At 36.5% G+C, this 24,917-nt stretch overlaps 2 protein-coding genes across 4 annotated transcripts in view; both read right to left on the bottom strand.

Moving 5' to 3' along the window:
* Positions 1-44: 44 nt before the first annotated feature.
* Positions 45-11,975, bottom strand: LOC124163644. The gene is made up of 4 exons (XM_046540699.1): positions 11,700-11,975; positions 7,617-7,772; positions 7,023-7,168; positions 45-1,501 (listed from the first exon to the last, which is right to left on the bottom strand). Exons 1-4 carry the CDS (start codon positions 11,829-11,831, stop codon positions 901-903), a joined length of 1,035 nt encoding a protein of 344 aa, XP_046396655.1. The 5' UTR covers positions 11,832-11,975; the 3' UTR covers positions 45-900.
* Positions 11,976-16,545: 4,570 nt separating this feature from the next.
* The window catches only part of LOC124163949, a 250,680-nt gene continuing 242,308 nt past the window's right edge, over positions 16,546-24,917 (bottom strand). For all 3 annotated transcript variants that reach the window (XM_046541072.1, XM_046541073.1, XM_046541074.1), the window contains 3 exons: positions 23,570-23,837; positions 22,661-23,014; positions 16,546-19,592 (listed from right to left, as the gene is read on the bottom strand). In XM_046541072.1, the coding sequence (XP_046397028.1) occupies positions 18,796-19,592; positions 22,661-23,014; positions 23,570-23,837 (1,419 nt within the window). In that variant the 3' untranslated portion in view covers positions 16,546-18,795. The remainder of the gene's footprint in view (positions 19,593-22,660; positions 23,015-23,569; positions 23,838-24,917) is intronic.

Here is a 24,917-nt window from a genome sequence, read left to right as displayed (position 1 = left end):
CTTTTTAATATTCGAAAGTTGTGAGTGGATGATTTTCCGTTTAAGCTTTTTTCTCGGGCCATTTTCCATGCTAATTTTTGCTTATTGAATTGTTTTATTTCATTATCAATCATACACTAACCAACGGCCGCGTAATATTTTAACGCTCTTCTAGGCACTAAAACCTATGACTAAAACGGGTAGTACATATTTATTGACTAAAAGCATGGCCAGATATTAAAGGTCACGTGAAAGGTCATTTAAATAACAATGGTTACATAAATTCAATCAGTACGTAACCTGGCGAGGCTATTTTCCTATCATTCACTGCTGACCTAGGTGAGTAAACTTTGTTTAATTTCTTATGATACCTGCTATGGATAAGATATAAATGTCTCAGACATTTATGGCTCATATAATTAAATTACCAAAGTTTAAATTTGCTGACATTGTCTGCAAGACCTATTCGGTGAAATGGTTGTAGAGTTATAATTTGATTTCACATGGTAAAAACTAAAAGTTATAATATGTCTTATAAAACTCCTAGTTTGAAAACCATATTGAAGGCTGCTCTGCCAATAGTATTAGTATCTATTTTGGTGTTCAAGCAACTTTATCCAGTCTCTAATACATTAATGGGCAACGAAAGATTCAATTACGAATATATGCATTATTATTATTATTATGTCCTGTAATCACAAGAAAATTCTATCTGAGGTTAGATTTCATCTTTATCATTTGGAGAAGATTTTCATGACGTGCAATCCTTGGGGATGAAATTTTACTTTGCTTTTAGTTATTTACTCATATATGTTATCAGGTTATGATAAGTTAGTGTTAAGGTCTTGCAATGCCAAGAAAAACACATGAAGATTTTGTTTTAGAACAATATCCTAAATTTACGAAGTATAACCGTAATAATTAAATTAGTTGAACCGATAGAGTCTCTGTTTCATCATCAAGGCCTGATTCAGCCTCGAAGGTTTTTACCATCAAGGCAGCTTGGGTATCTTCTCTAGAATTTTTACTAATAATACTATCTTCATCCCATTCTTTATAATTCTGCTTTACTAATTCTACCATACCAAGTCTCTTAGCCAATTCCTGTTCACTATGGTTTGTACTCATAGTCATTGCTACCTTCAATTGCATTAGTTTAGCTTGTTCTATAGCTGCTTTGAATAAAGATTCTTCAATATTCATACCTTGCCAATCTGGCAAAACGTGTATGACATAAATTCTTAGATATTCATTTACAGTGTAGTCCTTGTAAACATCAATTTTTAATTCTAAGCTGCTCCGAAATTTTAGAATCTCACTGAGCTGATTTTCTTCTTCTTCTTCTCGTTTAGGAGTCTCTTCCGTATATTTTTCATCTGTTTCTTCATTGTCACTGTGTGTTTTTTTAAGGGATTCAGATGCTGTTCTTTTATGTTGTCTTTTACAAGCATCTTCGTCACAACCAATTCCAGGAATTCGGACTCGACTATAGGTTTTTGAGTGTTCCATCTTAAAAGCCACTCTATGAGATTGTAAAGAAAGGAATTATCATAGTATTTTTATTTTATGGTAAAAAAATATTCACGTAATCTTGATTTTGATTCCATAGATAACAATTGTAAGTCCTAATAAAATTACATTAGTAGTTCACTTGAATCTTAAAATTTGTTTGCTTGTCATTAGTGTGTGAATGGCTAAAACTGCATGCAGCATGGGAATACAACCGTATATTTTCTATCCAAATGCAATGAAATACTTTGATTGAAATTTGTATATTGAGCTGTTATGTTGCCTATTAGAGGGTAGGTAATTCATACGCAGGTAACATATTACAAATAGATGCTCTGCCCATGAGAGGATGAAGGTGGTGTGGACTTACAGTTGATCTAAAAATTAAAAATCATTGTTTTAACAGTCCATCTTCTCAAGTAGGTAATTCTCAATTACCTCTGCCTGCATCAGTACTATTGTGATGGTAGTGGATTGAGAGTACAAAGCTGTTCCTGTATTTCCCAGAAACTGAAATCTAATTTTGATGGAGGGCATCTTGACATCGATTCTACAACCTGCAGATATTCTATATGTCATTTCACAGAGGATTTGATGTGGAGGTGTCTGACTTTATTATTATTCTTCTATCATGTGGGAAATGTATGATGGAGATAGTAGAGTTACTACTATGTATTTCCTTCATACTCCTCTGGAAATTGCAGGCTTTATGAAAAGTTCTTCATTTTCACCCTAATAATGAAGAACCATGTATTTGGAACTTGAAATATCAGCATTCAGGAACTATCTCACCCAGGTGAAATCTTGATTGATAACATTCGGAATTGATAATGGAAGAGCTACAAATGTAATTTCATATGTTTTGTCACCTTTTCTTTTTTTTTTTGAAAGCTAAATCTACTTATTTGAGGATTAAGTTTGTTGCTTTGAATGAGGTCCTTCTTATCATTATTATTCCACCTAGTAAATGGATTACCCTATAAACTGAGAAGTTGGCTACATTAGTTGATGAATGTTGAGAAACCGGACACAAAATCAAGTGCAGCAGATGGAATGATGCCAACAGGCTGCGGGAACACAGGTGATTGGTGAGAATTCGATATTGTTAACTTGTGCTGAGGTTCACTGTGCCAAGGAAGTGCTACCAAATGCACATCACTTAGCAGGTGGTAGCCTTGCCAAACTGACAATACCTCATGGCTTTTCACACTCCTTTCACCTAATTTCTACACGTCCAAGTGAATTGGCCCTTCACATACCAAGGCAACTCAGAAGTTGCTGAATTGATGGGTGTGTTAGTATCCTGTGTGAGCAATGCACTACCAGTTCCCACACAATTATATGAAAATTGTTAGATAAAAACTTAATTTTAAATTCATTAATATTCCAAATTATTTGAAAGTCGAAGCATTCTTATTTCTCACGAGATAGTTACGGCTCAACACTCTTTTCACATGATAAACCACCATGGGTAGGTTTTGCAATTCAGAGTTACTCACACGTATGGGAGAATGCATGAAAGAACCCTTGTTTTTCAACATAGTATTTTTTTTATTTTGGAAATGAGCAACATTGAAACAGGTATGAATGCTGATTGGTTTCTTGTTGAATGGAAATGCTCTCATCTTCAAAGTTTGAAGTTTGATTGAAAAGTTTTAAGTAAAATCAAGTGGCTGAGCCACCTTCTCTAGAAATCAGTCCTGGCAAAGGGAAGAGAGGCCTGTCACCTGTAATATTTGAGGTCTCGAAACGTTAGGAGAAGCTCCTTGCAAGAATACTGAATCCATTCACGAGATACTGCAAATGTGGATGGAAGTGGATGAAAATGGCTTTGAGGGGAGTGGAGGTTGTTACAGCTGAAAACCCTTATGCCATACAAAAGATCTGGAACTAGTATTGAAGATCACCAAACCCAGTTATTATTCTAGACTGATGTTGCTAGTGATTTCAAGAATCTGCTGGTAGGCAAATAGGTGAAAGTTGTACTCTGTTTGGCCCTTGGCAGTTATGATACAATTTTACAGAAATCTGCTCCCTATGTGCAGGTTGGATATGCTGTAACTTACACATATGTAATACCAGACTCTACTGCAGGGCTGGTCTTCAAGGCTGCAATGGTATCCCTAAAAGTGTTATCTTGATGTTGCAGCTTCTCATGCATGTGGCAGTGGCAGTCAGCAACTATGAAGAACACCTGGAGGCTCAGTGGAAACTTGAAAAGAAGTGCTGATAAGAGGTTGTACGATTGAGCAGTGCAAGGCTACTTATCAGCTAGTCTTCATCATCATTAGTCAACAATCCTAAGATTGGTTTGACACAGCTCTCCATTTCTCTATCCTATCCGCTAATCTCTTCATAGCTACATATTTATTCTCTTTTACATCCTTTATAACCTGTCCTATATAACTCATTCGGGGCCGTCCCTTGCCCTTTTTCCCTTCCACTTGTCCTTCAACGATTGTCTTCATCAGACCATCGTGCCTTAAAATGTGGCCAACTAAGTTGTCCCTTCTTCTGCTTAATGTTTCTAGGAGGCTTCTCTTTTCTCCTACTCTCCTTAGCACTTCCTGGTTACTCACACGGTCAATCCATTTTATCTTCATCATTCTTCGGTAGCACCACATTTCGAATGCTTCCACTCTTGACTTCTCTGCTGCTGTCAACGTCCAAGCCTCGCTTCCATAGAGAAACATACTCCATATGTAGCATCTGATGAATTGTTTCCTTACTTCTATGCTGGTATTTTCAGCTGTAAGAAGATTCTTCTTTTTGTAGAAAGCCCTCTTCGCCTGCGCTATTCTACTGTGTATTTCTTTCTTGCTCCGTCCATCGCTGGTAATTCGGCTTCCCAGGTAAGAGAACTCGTTCACCTCGTCAAGCTTATGCTTTCCTAGGTTGATGTTTGTTTTAGCCTCCTCTCTTTTACTGCAAACTAATATTAGTCTTCTTTTTGTTGATTTTCAGCTGATATCTGGCCATTGTCCTTTCCATGTTTGTCAACGTCTTCTTCAAATCCTTCTCTGTCTCGGCTATGACTGCTATGTCGTCAGAAAATCGCAGCATACTAATTTTTTCTCCGTGGATATTGACACCCGAAGCTTTCTGCTTGATTTCGTTGATGGCTTTCTCTATGTAAACATTAAAAATTAAGGAGGAAAGCACACAACCTTGTCTCACCCCTTTTCTTATTCTCGCTTCTGCACCATTTGGTCCACATTTGATCACAGCTACTTGATTTTTATACAAACTATGAATAATTCTACAATCATTGTAGAGTACGCCGATTTCTTTCAAAATTCTAAGCATTGAATTCCATTCCACGTTATCAAAGGCCTTCTCTAAATCGACAAATGCTATGAAGGTTGGTTTGTTTTTCTCCATTCTCTTCTCTATGATCATCCTAAGAGCCAAAATTGCTTCCCTTGTGCCCCTGCTTTTCCTAAATCCGAATTGGTCCTCATCCAGGAATTCTTCTGCTCTTCGTTCAATTCTCCTGTAAATGATTCTTGTCAGAATCTTCGACGCATGTATCGTCAGGATTATGGTCCTAAATTCTTCGCACTTCCCAGCTCTCTTCTTTTTGGGTATGGGAATGATGATGTTCTTCTCGAAGTCACTAGGTAAATCTCCTGAAGCTAGTCTTATGGGATAAAAATACTGATAGAGGTTATCGACCAAAGTTAAATCGCACAAGGTATGTAGGAGGGACACAAACATTGTGGCCATGGGCGGATGCCTTATTTCAGAAAGAGCAACCTAAGGAAAAGAAAAGAGAGAATATGATGTTGTCTCTACAAGAGAAACTTTTAGAGTCGTGGGTGGTGAGTAATTGTCCTGACCTTGGGGAATTCTTTCTCAGGAAATCCTATTTTCAATGACGGAGCATGTTTTATGAACAAATTAAAGGAACAACCATGGGATCTCCTCTTGCACTTTGTCATCACCAATGTGCTTAAGGAATGATTTAGTGACAAAGGCTATTGAGACATACGACTAGAAGCCCAAGACAATGCTTCAATAAGTTGATGATACTTTTCTGGTATAGCCACATGGGGATGTCCACCTCCCTGTTTTTCTTTCGCACCTCAACTCTCAACAACTCAATTGAATTAACAGAGGAGAAAAGTCAATGCAAATCCCATGCCTGGAGTTCTTTGTACCAAGAAGAGGTGATGAATCTCTCAGCCTTGTATATATCAGAATATGACCTATGCAAGAATCTTCATCCATCAACTCCATCTCATATGAGGAATCATTGCCTGTGGAGATGAAGCATATTGGCTGCCCAGAGGAAAAATGGATACCCAGAATGCTATTTCATATGTAGTTGATTTTTCCTGTGGTGCCTATATAAATTGTTAATGCTACTCTTCAAGTTTTGTTTGAGTGTTATCCTCACCATGGTAAATTTTTCTGTGCCTTTCACTTAAACATGTAATTAGCTGTAGGCACTATGTAGTTGTTTGTGAGGTCGCTTGCAAATGTTCCCACACTTAGCTGCTTGCCGTCAAGGGTACTTTGCCATGACTTGAATTGTAAATGGGCATTTATTAGTGTCTTCTGGTACATTGATCCATATTGTGTTGAGTTCCATACTGTGTACAGCCGCCGTGGTCTTCAAGGTGCCCTTTTCAATTTTGCGCAGTGCTGTGGTATCTGCCTGTTGAAATATATTGTGGTCATTGTTGTGCTGGTGACTGTTCAGATCATGCAATTTGCTCAACAGTGCACCCATGATTTCAAGCAATGTCTTAGGATGCCATTACACTTTGAAGGATGATAGGGGAAAAGTCAGATCTCCTGGAAGCAGCCCTTGTATTTGTTTAAGCTATTCTAAAACCCCTTTTTATACGTCATATTTGAGGTTAGTTTTGTGAAAGTGAACATAACCTTTTAGAATTTCAACTATTTTAATCTCCACTATTAACACTTCATAAATATGAGCACTATCCAGAAATTATAAAATGTTGCCTAAACTCCATCATTGACTAAACTCATTTTTTGGGAAAACAGTGATGTAAATGACATTATAAAAAATTAATTACTATCGTGTAGTATTGAATAATGTTTATATATTTTTTTGGACACTCGTTTTGATGAAAAATTTCCAATATATAATATGCATGCATGATTATCTATTGATCATGAATTTGCCATTTCTTGAAGTGTTGAGAATTTATAACTTTTTACTGGCACAGGTGCATATTTTGTATTTAAAAAATCGCTGTGCTTAATTCGAATTTTTAAGTCTAAATTCTTTTGCATGAAATATGAAGTGGTCTTATGTGTTGTTAAAAACATTTTTGTGAGTGGGGGTTCATGTGGATGGGGAATGAATTTCTGGGAGTTCGATTACTGCTATATCTCCCGAGCATTCTGGGAGGATTTGAACCCCCCATTGTGCCTATGGCTTTCAGCTGATTTTCTTTCAAAAGTATTTCATTGTCCAGTAGAAATATTTATGCCATATATTTATACATTTCTTGAGGAATCAGCATTTTGTGACTAAACATGAAGAGAACAGTGAAATTTACCTGCATACAAGAAGACCAATCATTTCATTCTCATTTTCTCCGTGCCACCCTGCGTTGCTTCCTTGTTGCCTCTTTGGTGTTGCTGGCTTGCTCTCTGTATCTGATAACATTTCACTTAGTTTTTCCTGATCCACTTCTGCGACTGCCTGTTATGAAAATATTTTTATGTAACTAGATTCTAGGTGCTCATTTCCAAGGGGTACGAAGGCCCTCTTTCGTACCCTATACATATTGTGTTCTCACTTGCGGAGAATACCTGTAGCAACTATATAGATTAGTTTGGCTATAATGTAGAGTGAAAATTTTGTAATGATAGGTGATGCACCTGTCAGCACTCTTCAGTTACCTCAAATTAAGATTGGCCATTAGGCTGTTTTGGGTTTACCTCTCTGTATCTCTCGCTCATAATTGGGCCAATGTACTTAGAAAAAGCTTAAGAAAATGGATCAAAAAGTGGGAGGTATTGGGAAAGATCAGTGTATGGTTAGACTAATTCATTCTTAGTAAGGGCTCCTCATATTAATTTATATTTTGATATATACCAATAATATGTGTGATGGAGTGATGCTGCATGCTTTGGTCATATTAGTTTACCTCTAGAGAAATCCCATCTCTTAGCCAGGTGAGCATTAAATGTAATAATTGTGCTGTGGCAGTCTCACTGGAAGTGATATCTACTGCTTTACACAAATGTTCAGATGAGAGGAAGTGCTCCTTTAGGAATGAAATTGCTTTGCCATACTTCTTTTCCTGAAACATGTTTGAAAGCCATAGGATCATTATGCTGGTCAGAAAATGCATGGTATTCATATATTTCATTGAATGCTTTAATGTGATCAATGGTGGTCAAGGTCCTGTGTACATTAAAGAAAAACAAGAACATTATCACAATATATGAGCATAGTCAGCTTACACCAAAGCACACTACACATGCAAGCTGTGTAAGGATATGGGATCAAGATGATAGCTTTTTCAAATTCCAGGAATGTGTTCCATTCCATACAGAGTGTTCAGTGGTCAAAAATCAGCTCCTAGAATGCCTTAGGTTATCTGTGGATAAGAATGAATCATTGAAGAATCATTGGGTGCATAGATGGAGAGTGAGTACTCAGAGTTCCAGTAGTGGACTGCCACATAGCATATTCTTAGCCTCCCTTATTGGGAAAAGTTGATTGAGCCCTATGGTGGAGCTGTGGAATCATTTGGCATCACACCATAGCCAATCTAACATGACTTTCTGTACTCTCGCCAGTCAGTGTCGAGGCTTCTTTTTTCGTGACTGTGTGAAAAAATGTTCTGGGTTGAATTAGCTAATAAGGTGTATAATTTTCAATTAAAAAAAATAATTTGCATCACATGACCAAAGTTGCCTATCTGTTTTGATGTACAGATGTGATTTTTTTCCAGTAGATTAACTTCTTACGTCACTATGTTCTCCTTGGGTTTTGAAATTTTGTCTGTTTTTCATTCCAAGTGATCATATCAATGGCTAAGTTCTAACAACACGTATCTCAAAATTTGGCCGGTTTGAGACAGGTATCTTAAGCAAAGAGTAATAACATTTAAATATTAAATAAAAGCAAAAAACAACTCTTTGTTTGTAAACGAATGCTTCTTTTTCAGTTTTATGAAGTTTTGGCTTTTAATTTCAGTGTACTAGTAAAAAAAAATCATTTTTTTTGCTCTCTTGAAAAGTTTCTATTTTTGAAATACGTGTTGTTAGATCTTAGCCATCGATATATTTTAGTGAAGAGGTAGCAGTCATGATGTATCATCGTCATCCACAGCCTGTTGTGGGCGTTGGCTTCCTCAATAATTTGCCCCTGTTTTTTGTTCTTGCTCATTATTTCCATCTTGTGACTCCCGTTGCCTTCAAGTCTTCCTTCACATCCTGTATCTAAACCTCTAGTGGTCTACCTCAAAATAGTTAGAGTCCCTGAGTTTGGGTTTTCGTTCAGATATCCTAGAAAACAGGTACTTCTTTCCTTATAATCATGATAAAGGTTAAAAAATGTTTTTGTAAATTGTGCAAAAATCCCACAGAAAAAGAATCATTCACGTAGGCATCGCTTCCTTCTGGAAATGTGTTTACAAATTTGATAGTTGTTTGTAGGAAATGCAGAATTGAACAATAAAATTTGATTTTAGTTGTCATGGATTTAAATTGGTAATTGAGAATCAATATCTGTTAAATATTCATAGGCCCTCTTATGTAAAGGAAGAATGTGAGGGTAAGCCTTTGGTTACCCTAAGCAAAAATGCTTGTGGTGCGCAGGAAGAGGAAATTACCCCTTATCTTGAATATGTTGCATACTAATTATGTTTGTGGCTAAGTGTTGGATTAGCTCTACCCTTATGTATCCTGGCCAACCTTCCTCATGCTCCCAAAGCCGGTAGTGCTACTTCTGGTTTCGTCTGATGCATCCTTTGCGTTGTTTTCTCATTACGGTTTGTTATGTCACATAGTAAAACCTCTGTGGTTGGACATCCTGCCATGCAGGCACACCTCTTGACACGCTCAAAGGGAAAACATAACTCAAAGGATTCCATACTTATCTATTAATCCTCTCTATGCAAACCTTTTTGCTTGGGTATGCATTCATGCGACGATTTTGGTCTACACTTGTATGGGCACACACAACGATCAATGTTGTGGAGTGGGGTAGGTATATGCTGATCCTGTGCACATTACGAGAAAATCATTTTTCCATTGCTTGCTGTTACATATGTACACCATCATCATACCCTCTTTGTTCCTTTACCTAAAAATCCTACCATGTGACCATGAATTCCTATTTCCCACTTCTCTGGGAAATATCCTTCCCGAGCAATATGCCGCGTGGCCTGCTAGTAAAGTATGTATCTATATACATATTAGTACATTTAATAAGGGAAATAATTTACTGATATTGGGTGGGCAAGACATATTTTGAGGCATGTGGAGGGGAAATGTCAGTGCAGCTGAGTATCAGCTAATGGTCTTAGGTGAGAGAAAGAGTATAGGTTCCAAAGGTTCTACCCTAAACTTGTGATTCACAGTCCCTTGCCCTACACAACCTTTTAGGCCACCAACAACTCACAATCTTCTTTAACACATCCAGAAATTCAATCTCGCTTTGAAATTTTTGTTCTATCGAATAAAGGACATTGAGTGGATATTGATTTCATAATTTGTGATCAGAATAAGTGACTGGTAGAGATGTAGTCCTAATTCATAAAACCGTGAATTGTGCATTTTTAGTTTGGATATTACGTTCAGTGTATGGTGAGGAAGAAAGGTGGTTGTTGAGCTTACTAGAAAAAAATATTGTTGTTCGAGTATAACGTCTTTATGGGCACAAGATTTTATTCTTCTGCAGTGTTGGGGGCTGAATTTTGTTTATAAAAGATATAGCGAAAGAAGTGTTAACTACAGTAATGAATTAATTGGCTTAGTTTGAAGCAGAAATAGTGATTGATCATGAAAAATGATTAATATAATGAGGTTTTTGGTGGAGAGAAATGGGAAAATGGTTGGTTAGTGTACACTAGGGTGCCTCGTTTTGCCACTTTTTTTAGGAGCGAATCGTAATACCCGGCAAAAGTTGCGTACCCGCGTGGATATTACAGATATGATTTATTTCAAAATCGGTTAATATCTTCTGTTCGCCATTTTGTCTTGAAATTTTTAACGAAAAACGTAAAAAATGTAAATAATTTTAATTTGGTTTTAGCAAGCACTCATTTTTTCCAGTGGGGTATAACATTGGTCTTTCCTTGATATTTTAGACCAAATATGTCAGCTCTATTCCTTTTAATTATCGAGAAAATGACCCTTTATCGTACCCCCGAAAGTAGTTTTGAGGGGTAGGTAACCCGCAACACACCGCCTCATTTTACGCAATGCATGCGATAAATGAAGCGGAATAGGGATTTTTTATCAGTTCTTTCCACATTTGCTAGATAGTAATAAAATAAACCCCTTTTCTGACTGCAGGGGAGATGAATTTGATCCTTGAAGCAAATAAAATAGTCATTGCGAATCCCGAATGATAATTTGCATCTTCAGTGATATCTTCTTACACGAAAATATTGTCAGTATAGTCGGCGATGGCATAAAAGAGTATATTCTCATCCTAGTGACTACCCTTGACAACTTCAGACATGATTTCCACGTTTTGAACTTAAAAAAATCCCTATTTCGCTTCATTTATCGTATGCATTGCGTAAATTGATGCGGTGTGTTGCGGGTTGCCTATCCCACAAAACTACTTTCGGAGGTACGATAAAGGGTCATTTTCTCGATAATTGAAAGGAATAGAGCTGACATATTTGGTCTAAAATATCAAGGAAAGACCAATGTTATACCCCACTGGAAAAAATGAGTGCTTGCTAAAACCAAATTAAAATTATTTACATTTTTTACGTTTTTCGTTAAAAATTTCAAGACAAAATGGCGAACAGAAGATATTAACCGATTTTGAAAAAAAATCATATCTGTAATACCCACGCGGGTACGCAACTTTTGCCGGGTATTACGATTCGCTCCTAAAAAAAGTGGCAAAACGAGGCACCCTAGTGTGCACACTGCAGTTTCAGAGAAGAGGGGATTTCTTCGTACTACATCAAAATGACAGCTAAGCATAAAATGTGGTCACTCCTGATTACTTAAGATTTTCGTGTCTGCATAGAAATTACCTTTAGATCTTGAACTCGCACGTTATATGGCATTTCATCCTTCATGACAGGCGTTATTCCCCAAACATGTGGTTTTTGTAGGCCTTTCAAAACGTTATTCTGAATTTCTCGCTTTTCCTCTGTGCTCAACATGACTTTTTCCTGTAGGGAAGAATTTTTCTTTTCACATACATCAACGAGTCTGAGATCGCGAATTTATTGGTTAGTCAAGATTCATTAATTTAAATTTATGTTCTTCGTTTTTTTAAATTTTGTATACGCCTCTTTTATTTTCATTTGGATTAATTAGTTGAGTTCCAGCTGGATGTCATAGCAACGCTCATTGATGGTATTACCTGCTCATGTGCGCACTTCGCTATTTGAAGCGGTGTAGTACCTCAGAGTTACTCTAGGCATGAGTGTAGTACTGTAGTAGCCAAACTATAATAGAAAAAATAAACAAGTCTCGCTACCTTTCAACCGATCGTAACATCGCGACGTCGCTTGTGGGTATATGCAGAGAAATTTTATTTTTCCCTACACGTCAATGCGTGTATAGATGGTTGAGAGTACCTATAGCCCTAATGATTTTCGAAGGTAGAAAGTGGGTGAAATTAGAGTGCTACAAATAGTCATAATTCAGGGTATCCGCGGACCATTTAAAGAAAGGAGTCTTCGGTTTGTAATCGCGATTTTCATAGCCGAATGAATTTGAAAAAAATTATGAATATCTAGTAAAAGTCAGGAATTGTTAAAATTACCGCTTCTCGGCCAAAAATACGTGTGTTCTATTGTTTAAATATACTGCCTAGGCTAAAATAAATGTCTAATAGAGGTAAGTTTCTCGATAACTGTTCATTGATTTACCGTTGCTGAGATTTAAGGACGTAAATACATCGAAGCCGGAACTTTATAACAAGGCGCATTGCATTTTCGGCATCACGTGTCGTTTTCCCTCATTTACTGGGTATCGGGCCTGTTATTTAGCTTCGATGGAAGGTTTAAAGGCGACGTCCCGTCGTATATTTTTGTAGCGTTCGAATGGCCTATGCGGCGTCCGCTCTGCTCTACGGTGCGAATTGACCCCTACTGACTGACCATTAAGATCCGACGGTCTTATAGATTAAAGCAATAATAATAGATTTAGTATGAATCCTAGTAATGAGTAAAGTAGGTAGGCAATGGGCCCCATTAGATGGGTGCCATATACGACGCGCCGGGCGTGTTCACATGTGAACGCGTAAGATATTGTTTCCGCGCCCATGTTTGGGATTTATAATTTTCCTCATATTATTTCTTCTCGAGAGAAAGTGCATATTTCTAGATATTTCCCATGGATTTGATCACTGTTGATGTTTGCCTGATGTTTCAATTTAAGTAAACGATGGTAATTTGGGCATTAACTTGAGCAGAGAAATAATTAACAGTTGAAGGGGTTGTGTGCTTGAAGACGAACAGGTTAAGATCGTTTTTTCGGGGGAGGATGGTGGTTACCAGTGGCGCCGACTCCATGGGGCCTGAGGGTGCCCGAGCCCCCTCAAAGATTCGTTTGGGGGGGCTGAGCCCCCTCAATAATTCAAGAAAATAATTAAGTTATATAATGCTTTGTGAAATCACAAAAATATATTGGTAATTTTTATTTCCCATGTTTGACGATAGTTACCTTTTAAAAACAATTCAACAATGTATTAAAACAAATAATTATAAGGTTAAGCAGGTTAACTGAATCCTCAGAGTAAGGATTGGGGTAGAGGGCGCTTTCAGGCTGTGCAGTAGCAGATTCTGTGGTCAACATGGTTACCACGTGATCGTGGGAAGAAGTGCGGGAATCCTTACTCTTCTTGTGGGAAGAAGTGCGGGAAGTGTGGGGTGTAAGTGCGGGATCTTGACTACATGCGCAGTAGCCAAAGCGCACTCTCCCCCATCCTTACTCTGAGACTGAATCAAGTGGTGTGAATCATGATAGTGTTTCGGTGCTGCGACGCACTTTGAATTTAACCTCTTCCCAGGGCAAGACCTCCGATATGGGCCCCCCCAATATTTTTTATAAGTCTGCGCCCCTGGTGATTACCGTGATTAATTTCTCGTCACCTTGGTGGTAGGCATGACATCTCGGCGGTAAAATGCGTTTGATGTCTGGTATGCGTAGAGAATTGGCTTTTAGGTAGTCATCAATTATTTATTTAATATCGTTTGTTTACCTTGTCAAATAAAAAATTAAATTAAAAATTATTTTATTTTTATTATTTAAAATTTTACAATAAAAACAGGCAGAGCCACTTTTAAAGACTACCACCTTTTCAGTTTCTCCTGAAAGTAGGGAGGGACCTTCCCCAACCCCTCTTTTAATCCACCTATGGATCCATCTCATGATTTTTGTTGAAATCACTTCTATAGATGCTTTTAAATTTCCGATATTTGCTCAATTTTGCTTTATTTTTTGATTTTTACTTTTTATTATGTGTCACTTCTCCATGTCACAAATTGCTTGAAACCCTGCAGAGTTCATACAATTACATTGCATGTGTGTTCCAGGTTTTTTATGTTTAAACTCTTAATTCACTGTGCATAGATCATGCTCGGCCTTTGGATGTCTGTAATGATTATAGATGGAGACCCATACGAAATGGAGGTGGGAAGGACTCTCAGTATTCTATGCTTGTTACAAGGCATCCCCGGCAAAGATGGGTATCAGAAGTTTTGAGCCTGTGTCATTTTTTAACAAAATTAACTTTTTCGCCAGCCCACGTTTTTCTCGTTGATGTTTATCCTCTTTGGACAGTTTCCCTGCAGACTGATTACCCTCAGGTATTTAGAAAAATAAATTAGGCTGAGGACACTCGAGCAAAGGACAGCAAATGTGACTTCTACTAAATTTGTCAGAGACTGCAAATTGGCTGTACCTACAGCCCTACGTTCTGGGTGTTGCGGTGATAATTGTTTCCCAAAAGTCCCCTCTACCTTTATTTACTCATACTCCTATTTCCTCTCTTTAAAGACTACCAATCGTCTAACTCAATGGTTCCCCCTTTTGAACCAGATCCAGCGGACGGGATCCCCTCCTTGGCGAATGAGAAGAGGAGCCAGTAACACCTCTTATTTTCCCATCTCCTCTACTTCCGCCCCTTCCCAAAAATTGGCCTATTATTTGGTTCTTTGGCGTTCCCAGTCCACCCTCACCTTGTTCAAGAATGTTTGGGAAATTGCCCGATGAGGATGACTTCGGCCTACTGAGTTTGGTACACTCATCCTACTAGATTTACCCCTCAGACTTATAGGAGGAGGCATATACTTCTAGTGAAACATTAACCATTAATCGTACCTAAATATTGTGCCTTCCAATATAATATTTCCAATTAAAAAAATAGATACAATATTCCAGACTTCTTATATTTAATGTGTTTGATAAAGCAGCTTCTGAATGCTCTATACCAGCTAGCAAATTGCCATTGGTGGTACCACACAAGTATTCTTGGGGTGGGGTGCCAGGTGAGACTTCAAACAATTGATCACTTGAAAGATGATTGTATGAAGCCAGCTTCAAAAAGGTGCCCGTACCGAGCTTCTTTACATCTCTTATGAAGCTCCATAAACTGATAATACAATTTCTTGAGAGTTTTAGTGGAACAAAAAAAACATTGAAAAATATTCGGCCAGGACCTTAAAAGAGGGTGCATGTTTGCACCTTTGGTCAAATGGAAAAGATTTGGAGAGTGAATTTGGCTAGCCAATTGTCTAATTATCTTTAAATGATTAAATATTCACCCTTGCTCTTGTTCCATTTCCATTCTTTTTGAAAAAGGACATCATTTGTTGCAATTGGTAAATCAGTAATTAAAAAAAGGAAATTGGAATGGTTGATTGACTTTTATTTCCTTAATATATTCGTGAAAGTTGTTGTTCCATTCTTGATAACTCAGCTGAAAGTTTATTTGACAAATTTTCATTCTTTAACTACAATGATATATTAGGAATATAGGCTCCAATTTAGTAGGGTGCTATACAGCTGTTTGAGATTTTTTTTGTGTGTGCCCTGTGTACTTATATGGCTTGTTGAACGATATTTCGTGGTGTTTGCTGGATATAAGGATAATTTTTGGTGGAGGGTATTTATAAGGGTTCATGGAGGGAAGGAGATTGAAAGTGGAGGGGGTGAAGGAGTTATTTTATTATTGCGTAACTTAGGAGCAGGATCTCTTGTGCGACTGACTTTTAAACCACAGTCCCAATTGAAGTTCTGGTCGATTTTCCTTCTTTCCTCATGGATTAACCATGGTTTTAAGTTTTTCACCTTGGAAATTACTTTTGCATTTTGGAAGTTAATCACGTGTCCTGAGGCTCCATGTTCCTCCACCACCGACTTCAGTGGTTGTCCCAGTGAAATGACATGCTTGTTATCTTCCATTCTGGTTTTGCCGATATATTTCTTTGAGCAATATTGGCTAGGTATCTTATACACTCCTCCTAATTGGAATGGTGTTGTGTCCTTCACACTCCTCAGGCAATTTCTAAGTATGCAGGGCACATTCATAAAGATGTCACAACATGTCACCAACAGCTACAATGGTCCTCGAGAGCTTCAATGAAGAAAAGGTGGCTATTCACTTCATTAGGATGATACAAAGATGTTGTTGTTTAATACTACATGATGTTCTGGCTGTGTAGTAATCGTACTGGAACTCCCACTAAGACAAGTAATATGTATTTTGAAATACTTACACCTTTTGGAGCTTAATGTGTTTGAATAAGTTGGCATTAATTTGGAGGTTAATAGTGATATCTTTTGGCTGTGAGATTTTTTGTTCTTGATTTTCTTGGTTGAACTGTAAATGTGGTACATCAAAATTGCAGAAATTAATGTATTACATTTTTCTTTTTATGAGGCAAACTTTATTTAGCTGTTTTTATCAATGCATTATTATAGTAAGTGAACATTTTAACTTTTTTTGTGATGTTCAAACTATGAAGAACAATAATTACCACAAAGGCAAATAAAACAATACTTTAGGTACTCAATTTGGATTTAGAATTCACACTTAATGCTTAGTTTACCATTCATAACAATCAAATAATAGAATATTAGGCCTTAAACAAAAATATCACTCAAATATAATCATAGGCTTGCCTCTTAGAATGTAGCTTCATGGACTTCCCCCCTAATTCTTCCAATAATCAAATGAGAATCGCGTATTTGCCCTCACTCACCCTTAGCATTTACTCTGTCAAACATTCAAAGTGGGCTTTTTAATTTGAGCATGGAATTATTATTATTATTATTGTATATTTAAGGAGGAATAGCATTTTGCTCCAACCATACCCCTCTAGTCGCACCACTCTTCACCCTATCACACAAAAACTTTGAACCTCTAGAGGAGTGATACCAAAACTTTTCGATCACATGTAATTTGCATGGTGCAAGTCTACAAAGTAGTTATAAAAATTTCATGATTGGCTATAACACAAAGGTCATACTCTGAGTAAAAACAAGTTGACCAAATGGTAAAGTAACAATGAATTCAGCATGAGAATTGCCTGAGCATTTCAGTAATGTATCTCAAATATACTTATCAAATACAATCACTTCCCACAAAACTTCGACCTTTGCTCCGGAAAATGCATTGGTGCTTCTAAACCTACATAACACCAGAATTCAGGCAAATCATGTGCTAAATTTTTGTGCAATTACAGACTATCTTGTATTGGTGAATGTTCTTAACCAACCATTCAAACTAAGAAAGAAAACCTTTGCACACACCATGTTAGTGTATTTCCTTGTGGTTAGCCTTGAAGAACCAGTTTCAACAATTCATAGTCTCTCTCTAATCTGTTCATGTTTATAACGAGAGCAACAACAACAATTTGGTGATTTATGCCAACACATAGTTCTAAACTCTACACTTGAAAAGCATCCTTATACAAAGTAGTATACTCACATTCACACATTCTAAAATATGCACCATCTTTTTCTTTTTAAAAACAAATGTACACATGCACTTCATTTAGATAAAAACCTCCTCTTCATATTGGCTGTTAAATATTTATTTTTCATTTTATCTCTTAAAGTTCTACTCAAATGTATTTTCTTTGAAAATTAATCATGTCTTAATATATATTGCGGCTTTCCTGTCTGAAAAAGACAACACATAGGAAAACAATATAATCACAGGCTCAAAAGCTTCACATAGTACATTTTTCACTATTAATGGCCAACCATATATAGCTGTCTTGATTCACTATTTTGGTTGCCATATTTTCCTCTAGGATCAAGTAGCTCACAGCAGCATTAAATGCAGTCATTCATTTCACACCAAGACATTTAGTTTCTTCGACCCGATGTTGAAAATATTCTCACTCATTTGCAATAGATGTATGTCACTCATTTTTCCACCTACTATATTTTCATCTATTATTACACCTACCGAGGACATTTAAGGCATATAACTACAAGAAGACATTCCAATGAGGCATTAAATAAATTGTATCTTAAATCATGGTAAATAGATAAAGTAGGGAAACTTATTCCTTAACTGTATTATGCTGAATGCTTGAAAAAATTTCTAGCCTTTTAAGTTGATCATACCAACTTGTATATATTCATTTCAATTGATGAGAATGGATTTGATTATGTATATAAAATTGTTTATTTAGAATGAGTTCTTAAAAATATTATGGAAGAAAATGTTTTCTGGAGTATTATTCTCAGTTTTATCATCAAGATTTACGTTTCTTGGTTTTTGCTTACCTATTTCACTGGAAGTCATGACAAACTTTGAATAAAGATGATTTTCTGGTTTTAAAAAATTGGAAGAAAATATCGTTAATACTTAAGATTCGGGTTGAAGTATTTGTAGGGATTAGTAAAAAAAATATAATTTAGATGTTCATGATTTCATTGAAGGAATGGGACCAAAGACAAATTCTGGAATGACTCCTTCATAGCTGTTATAGAACTTGCTCAGTGTTTGAGCAAATAATTGTTTTTGGCCTCTGAAGCCAATGTAGAAAGGCAAATGAATGCACACAATGAGCATTTGTTCAGTTTTAGAGTGACTTTGCCATTTATGCCAAAGGAAGCTAGGAAGACGTATTTGCAGTTGGCATGGCCCATCCGCAAATGCTATGATGGGGGTAGAACTTTTCTGACTCCAGAAGTACCCAGGACAGCAGAAGATGATGTTGTATTATCTTCTGTTGTTTTGGCTTGATTATTTGCTGCATTTTCAAGTAAGCTTGTTTCCTCCGTGGGTGAGCAGTCAGCAAAAAGGAGATCATCAACTAACATTTTCTTTTCAGTCTTTGTTGGTGGGCAAATGTACACTTTGTCCAGCTTATTAATCATTCCACAGTGAGGACATTTTCTTTCTGTGTCCTTTTCCTCACCAGTAGGCTTCCCTATCACTTGGGTGTGACCCCATGAGCTTTTGCTCACAGGCTTTACATTGTTGGCTGTCGGCATTCCTTCAACTTGTAACCAGTTCTCAGCATCTATAGTCCTCCCACAGCTGGTACATGCCTGCCCCTGCAACCAATCCGGCTGGGTCACTGTGTTTATCAGCAAGAGATCAGTAGTTGGATGGCTTGATGCAGTAGTGGATGAAGGGATACGCCTGGCTATGGGATTTATTGATGTTTCCCCTTTTGCAATGCTAACATTTCTTTCTGCACCCCACTTCTTCCTTCCCTCTTCTGGTCCTGGTGTACAATTTTTGGGGCCACTTTGTTCAGAATTGAGGATAAATTTAACTGGCAAGGCAGGAGGCTTAAGGCTGGTCTTAGGACCTGTTCCCCGGGAAATCACGGCAGCTGACTGAATTTTGTCAGGAGAGGAAAGCAATGGTGACTGGTGTTGCCTTGTAGGTACAGTTGAAGTGGTAGATTTTCTCAGTTTAGGGGAGTACTCATCTCCTGTTGCATCTACAAGAAGAGAGATAAATTATAAGATTTACATAATGATAAGTTGTGCACAACTGATCCCTATATCTTATTGAGGTCAAATATAAAAAAAAATGCCAGTCATCAAACTAAAATTTTGTTTGATGCATGTTATTGCAAGTTCAAGAAAGAAGCATGAGAAAAATATCATATTTAGCAAATTTATTTTCATGCCCAACTAATTATGCAATATTTTTAAAATTAGGGAATAAGTTACAGAGATTGTGTTACTGCAATTAAATATGTAGTTGACAGGTTTGTGACTAATTATTTATTTGGAAAAAAGGAAATAAGAATAAAGTCCAGAAAGTCTGCATGAATAGAGCTTAAATAAAAATTTTCCATTATTTTATCTCATTGTTGAATTAAAATGAAGTTTCAATGCTCAATAAATATGATTATCTAATTTGCAGAGTTTTAAAATTTGAAATCTTATGAAATCTCTTTTCTGTGAGTATTGCTGGCTAATTCCTAAGCACTTAATGGCATGAACCTATAGAAGGTGTGTTCTCATTGAAAAAAACCTGTCAAATAGAAGACATAATGATAAGTTGTGCACAATGATCCATATACCTTATTGAGGTCAAATAGAATGTCACTTCAAATGGAAATTGTCTGAAATATTAAAAATATTTGGAGTTAGAACTTAGTGTCTGGAGATAGCAGCAAATATTCAGACCACTACTTTACATTCCTAGCTGTTAATTTTTACTCACTTCAAAGAAATGGAAAATGCCATAAACAGTGATAGGTCTGATTATTATAAAATATAAATCATGGCAAACAGTGGGCCAGACAAACTAGGTTGAGTACTTGAAAATTTACACCCTGGGTTATCGGCAACACTTCTTGCACCCCTGGAAGATGCAACTCTGTGAACACGTATCCTTAAGTTTAGGCATCACGCTGAAGAAAGGAAAGCTAACGATGTAGAAAACTGGTAGAGGAGGAGATCATTTGGACCATTAATGGCAATTAAATCAATAATTAAGGGTGGGAATCCATCAATGGATCAAGTAGTGTCCATCAATGCTCTTTTGAGTTACGTGAATCACAATTTTTGAAGTCCATTGGCCATGATGAAGTCTCCAATTGCTGAAAGTGACCAATGTAGCTTGACCCTCTTGCATAGGCCGTGAAAAATGAGGTCAAAAGTGCATGAAATTTAAAATAATTCCCATAGAGCTGTATTTCATATAGATGACACATTAATGGGAAAATAAAGCAGCTAATGTTAGATCAAAGGGTGAATATGTGAATAATTTCTGGGAAATGTGAAAGGAAACTAAGTGTTAAGGGTACAATATTCCATTGATACAGTAAAAATCCCTGAATATTACAGCACTGCAATATCAGCCTGTAAATATCAGTGACCATTTAAAAAACTGCATAAAAAATTTGAGGGAAAAAACCTCATTATTTGAAGAAACTAAATATGATTTATCAGCTTTGCCACTTGAGCAGCTCGTAGCAGAGCTCCGGGCATGCATTCAAACTTAAAAACACCAAAGCAGCTACTTTATCTGTTGTTATCCCTTGAAAAATGAAAATAGCGTTTCTTCAAGAAGTTAATATTTGGGTGCCTGTATCTAGGTGACAGCTAGTGAACCTGGCAGCTGACATTGTAGTGATTGTCTACCATTTTTGAAAGAAAACAGTAATTTTAGAAATTTCCAGCCTTTTCTTGATATCAGCCCACAGAGCAACTGAAAAATTACCATTGGCACAAGTGGCTGTCAATGAATGCACAACTAGTGTAGTCAAAATTTACTGAGTGATTTTTTTTCCCCACAATGTGAGCTCAAACTTACTTCATTAGTATTGGAATGCTGACAACAATAAATTTAAGTCAACAGAAAATTCTGTGTGTAGCAGGCCAAACAAATGTCCAGGGAGACCGAATTAGATTTTGAAATTATAAAACGCTTCTCAAATGTATTTTAGTTTCAAAATAGTTTCAAAAATTGTCTCCAATACAAGTCACAAAATTATCAATAATATGTTTTTCAAATGCAAATACATAACTTTTTGGTAAAGCCCACCTCTGCCCGTAGCAGAGATGAAATGTTGGACACAAAAATTTTGATGCAGGTAGTTCAAAAGAGGATCATTAAACGACATGGACCATAAATTTTCTAACATTAGACTTAAGGACCGTGTACCAATATTTATATATTCTTTATTTATTATACACTTCATACTAATATTAGAGTTAAAACTATGAAAACATGAATGCATAGCATCAAAATGTCAATTTTTGTACTCAAAGAAAAACATATTTGACCCAGCACTCATACACATATGCATGTAAATAATTTTTCATGTTTAACATGTCAATGGCTAAGTTTTAATGGCACATACCCCAAAATTTGGCTGGTCTGAGTTAATACTGTTAATAAAAAATAAAATTCAAGCAAAAAACAACTCTTTGTTTGCAAATGTATGCTTCTTTTTCAGTTTTATGTAGTATTTTGGTTTTTAATTTCAATTAAAATTATATACAATTAGAAAATTAATCTTTTTGCTCTCCTGAATAGTTGCTATTTTTGATACAGGCATCCCCCGAGTTACGTATGTCTCGACTTACGTAAATCCGTACTTACGTAAGCGATAACCGTATTTCAAATGATTACGTTAATTTTTGAATGCGAGCGCGAAGAAGTATATATTCGCTTGTACAACCTATGGTAGAAAAAATATCGAATAGTTATAGAGTTTAAAACGTGCTAAAAATAACAAAGTGACCCATTTTTGTCATTCCTCGAAGGAAATTTCATTAATTTCTGTAGAAAAATCGCTTATAAATCCCAAGTCAATAATCAACGTGAAAATTTGCAGTTCTAGCGATGGATGTGGTGGCGTATGTGGTTGCGCTCATTCCTGTACGATACAACTTGTTATACAGCAATCTCTGAAGCGCCAACGCAAAGGTTCGACTTACGTAAATTTCGACTTACGCATAGTCTGCCGGAACGCATCTCTTACGTAACTCGGGGGATGCCTGTATACGTGTTGTTAGAACTTAGCCATCAATATGCTCAGATACTAACCACCAGATGTAGCTCCACCATTATCAGAGGTGTTTCCGCCAGCTGTGGTGTCGGTCGGTATTAGTTTTTCTGTTTCAGGATCTGCTATCACAGATGAGCGCTGGTGATGGTAATGTCTGTGTGTTACAGATGTTGTTCCACCATCTGTGCTCCCGCAACCAATTTTATCTCTGCTGTTTCCAATGCCTGTTGCTCCAAAGCCAATTAGTGCCTTTGTTCCATTGCCATTTCCATATTCTCCACTCCCACTACCCCCTGTGCTGTCTGACTTTTTCAAAATGGATTTTTTACGCCTATGCTCAGATGTGTTGTCAATTGATTCTACCGACAGCGATGACTTACTCCCATTTTTCCCTGCAACAAAAATAAGCTCATTCATGAAAAGAAACTGAAAAATGCAATATTAGGTAATTTCACTATTGACTTCTTGTATAAATAAGTTATAGGCAAACAAGACATACTGATGATGAATGTGAGGCACTGTCAATACAGGTGGCATTTTGTTGTAAAAAGTTTCATGAAATTTCCATTTGCAAATATCATTTGACAATAGTAATATGTAGCAGAAATTATCATGAAAATTTTTACTCTTAAACACCTAAGTTAGCTTTAGCATTTGTTATCTTGATTATTGTGAGGCATTAATTATAATAGACAGATGTATAAAATAGGAGTTAGGATTGATTAGCAAGCTTTTACCAACAGATTAATATCTAGCCTCTATTGTAGTACATCCTAAATATAGCCAAAAAAGTAGTTGTGTATTGGTGTCATGTGGGAGCATTTTCAAGTTCAAAGGACAAGTGTTACAAATGACATTTATGAACTATTTATATGCTATCTTTTAAGATTTTGTGATAATTTTGTCTACATATATACTATTCTTATATGCATTTTATGCCACTTTACCAGCCCTGTAAGTGGCTAATGATTGGAGGCCAAATAAATGGTGGTTGAGGATGCGTGTTGCTGATGAAGCGAGGCTGCGACCGGGAGTTGCAAAGAGGGAAGGTTTCCTGCCACTACTGCTGCTTGCACTGCGATGGTGGTGGTATTTGTCAGGGGCTGTACTTGCACCGATGCCTGCTGTCCCGGCGGTCATAGATGCATCTGCCCAATCTGCATCGTCTGTGCTACCTTTTTCCGAGTCACCAAACCGAGCGCGTTGCTTTGCCCCCTGACATGGTTGAGTTATTGGCATTAGCAAATATTCAAGATAATGGTGCTGCTAAATCTAGTATTTATCATTAAAAGCGCAAAGGATTGCCAATGTAATTCAGGTATGTAATAAATTCTTCCAATATACAAACCTATTTTAGGTCTTAATTTCTAACTAACTGACATGTAAAAATGTGGAGATATTTAAAATGCTCACTTAACTGCAAGCTCATGGCCAAAAGGTTTGGTTTTTCATGGCTGTTACATGGCAATTGGCAGCTATGCACTTAAAAAATGGTGCGAAAAGTTAATAAATAACTATTATTGACATTATGCATTTTTCCAGTTACAATGAACATTTTATAGTCAATTTTCAGGCTGTAGATAATGAGAAAACAACCCATGCTCCTAACTTTAGACATTTTTATTTGAATAAAAGGTTTTTCAGAAAGAAAATTTCTATTTTTAAGTGTCGGAAATAATAAAGCATAAGGTGTTAAAAAGCTTACTTTTGCTGGTTAGGTACAAGCTATTCAATTTTAACTAAGCTACTGAAAACTTGAATGTTTAACAGTGAAGGAGAAGCATGATTTGCAAGGATGTTACAAAAATATTACAGTATATAAGTGGTTGGAGGCATCTAATAGTGCAGTTAGGAAATGTTCTCCCATACCTCTGCATTCCCTAATAAATTAACCAACAATAGTACTTATTGCCAGTTGCCTTGTCTTCTAATTATAAACCTTTATAGCATTTCTTGAAATTCTGTGAAAAGATTTATTATAACAGAGTTAATGAGTGGAGCATCGATAGTTAACTGATTAACTACACTGAAAAGAATAACTTTTGGTTGTCTGCAGTTAAAAACATTTTAAAAATCGTGATTTTCTTTTTCTCTCAAAATATGATTGAAATGAAGCAATGATGAGTGTAATATTTTATAGTTTCTTCCATAAATATAGTTTACATAAGCCAGAATTTTTTTACTTATTGCATTGAGCTTAACAGTCAAGGAATAATGCCAAAGATTGCCAATAAAGAGAACTTTGGTTTACAATGATATTTAAAGGTATGATTTTTTAGCATTGATGACAAAATG

The sequence above is a fragment of the Ischnura elegans genome, chromosome 8 (genome assembly GCF_921293095.1).
Source record: "Ischnura elegans chromosome 8, ioIscEleg1.1, whole genome shotgun sequence".
Taxonomy (NCBI): Eukaryota; Metazoa; Arthropoda; class Insecta; order Odonata; family Coenagrionidae; genus Ischnura; species Ischnura elegans.
Note: the sequence above shows the minus strand (reverse complement) of the source record. Positions and strands in the feature narration are given on the sequence as shown.

Bases quoted from the DNA above. Each gene is read 5' to 3' on its own strand.
- LOC124163644 (XM_046540699.1), bottom strand. From the start codon at position 11,831: ATGTTGAGCACAGAGGAAAAGCGAGAAATTCAGAATAACGTTTTGAAA. The intron at 7,773-11,699 runs GTAATTTCTATG...AACATGTTTCAG, and splicing joins TGCGAGTTCAAGATCTAAAG to GAAAAGAAGTATGGCAAAGC. The intron at 1,502-7,022 runs GTAAATTTCACT...ACAATCTCATAG, and splicing joins ATTGGTCTTCTTGTATGCAG to AGTGGCTTTTAAGATGGAAC.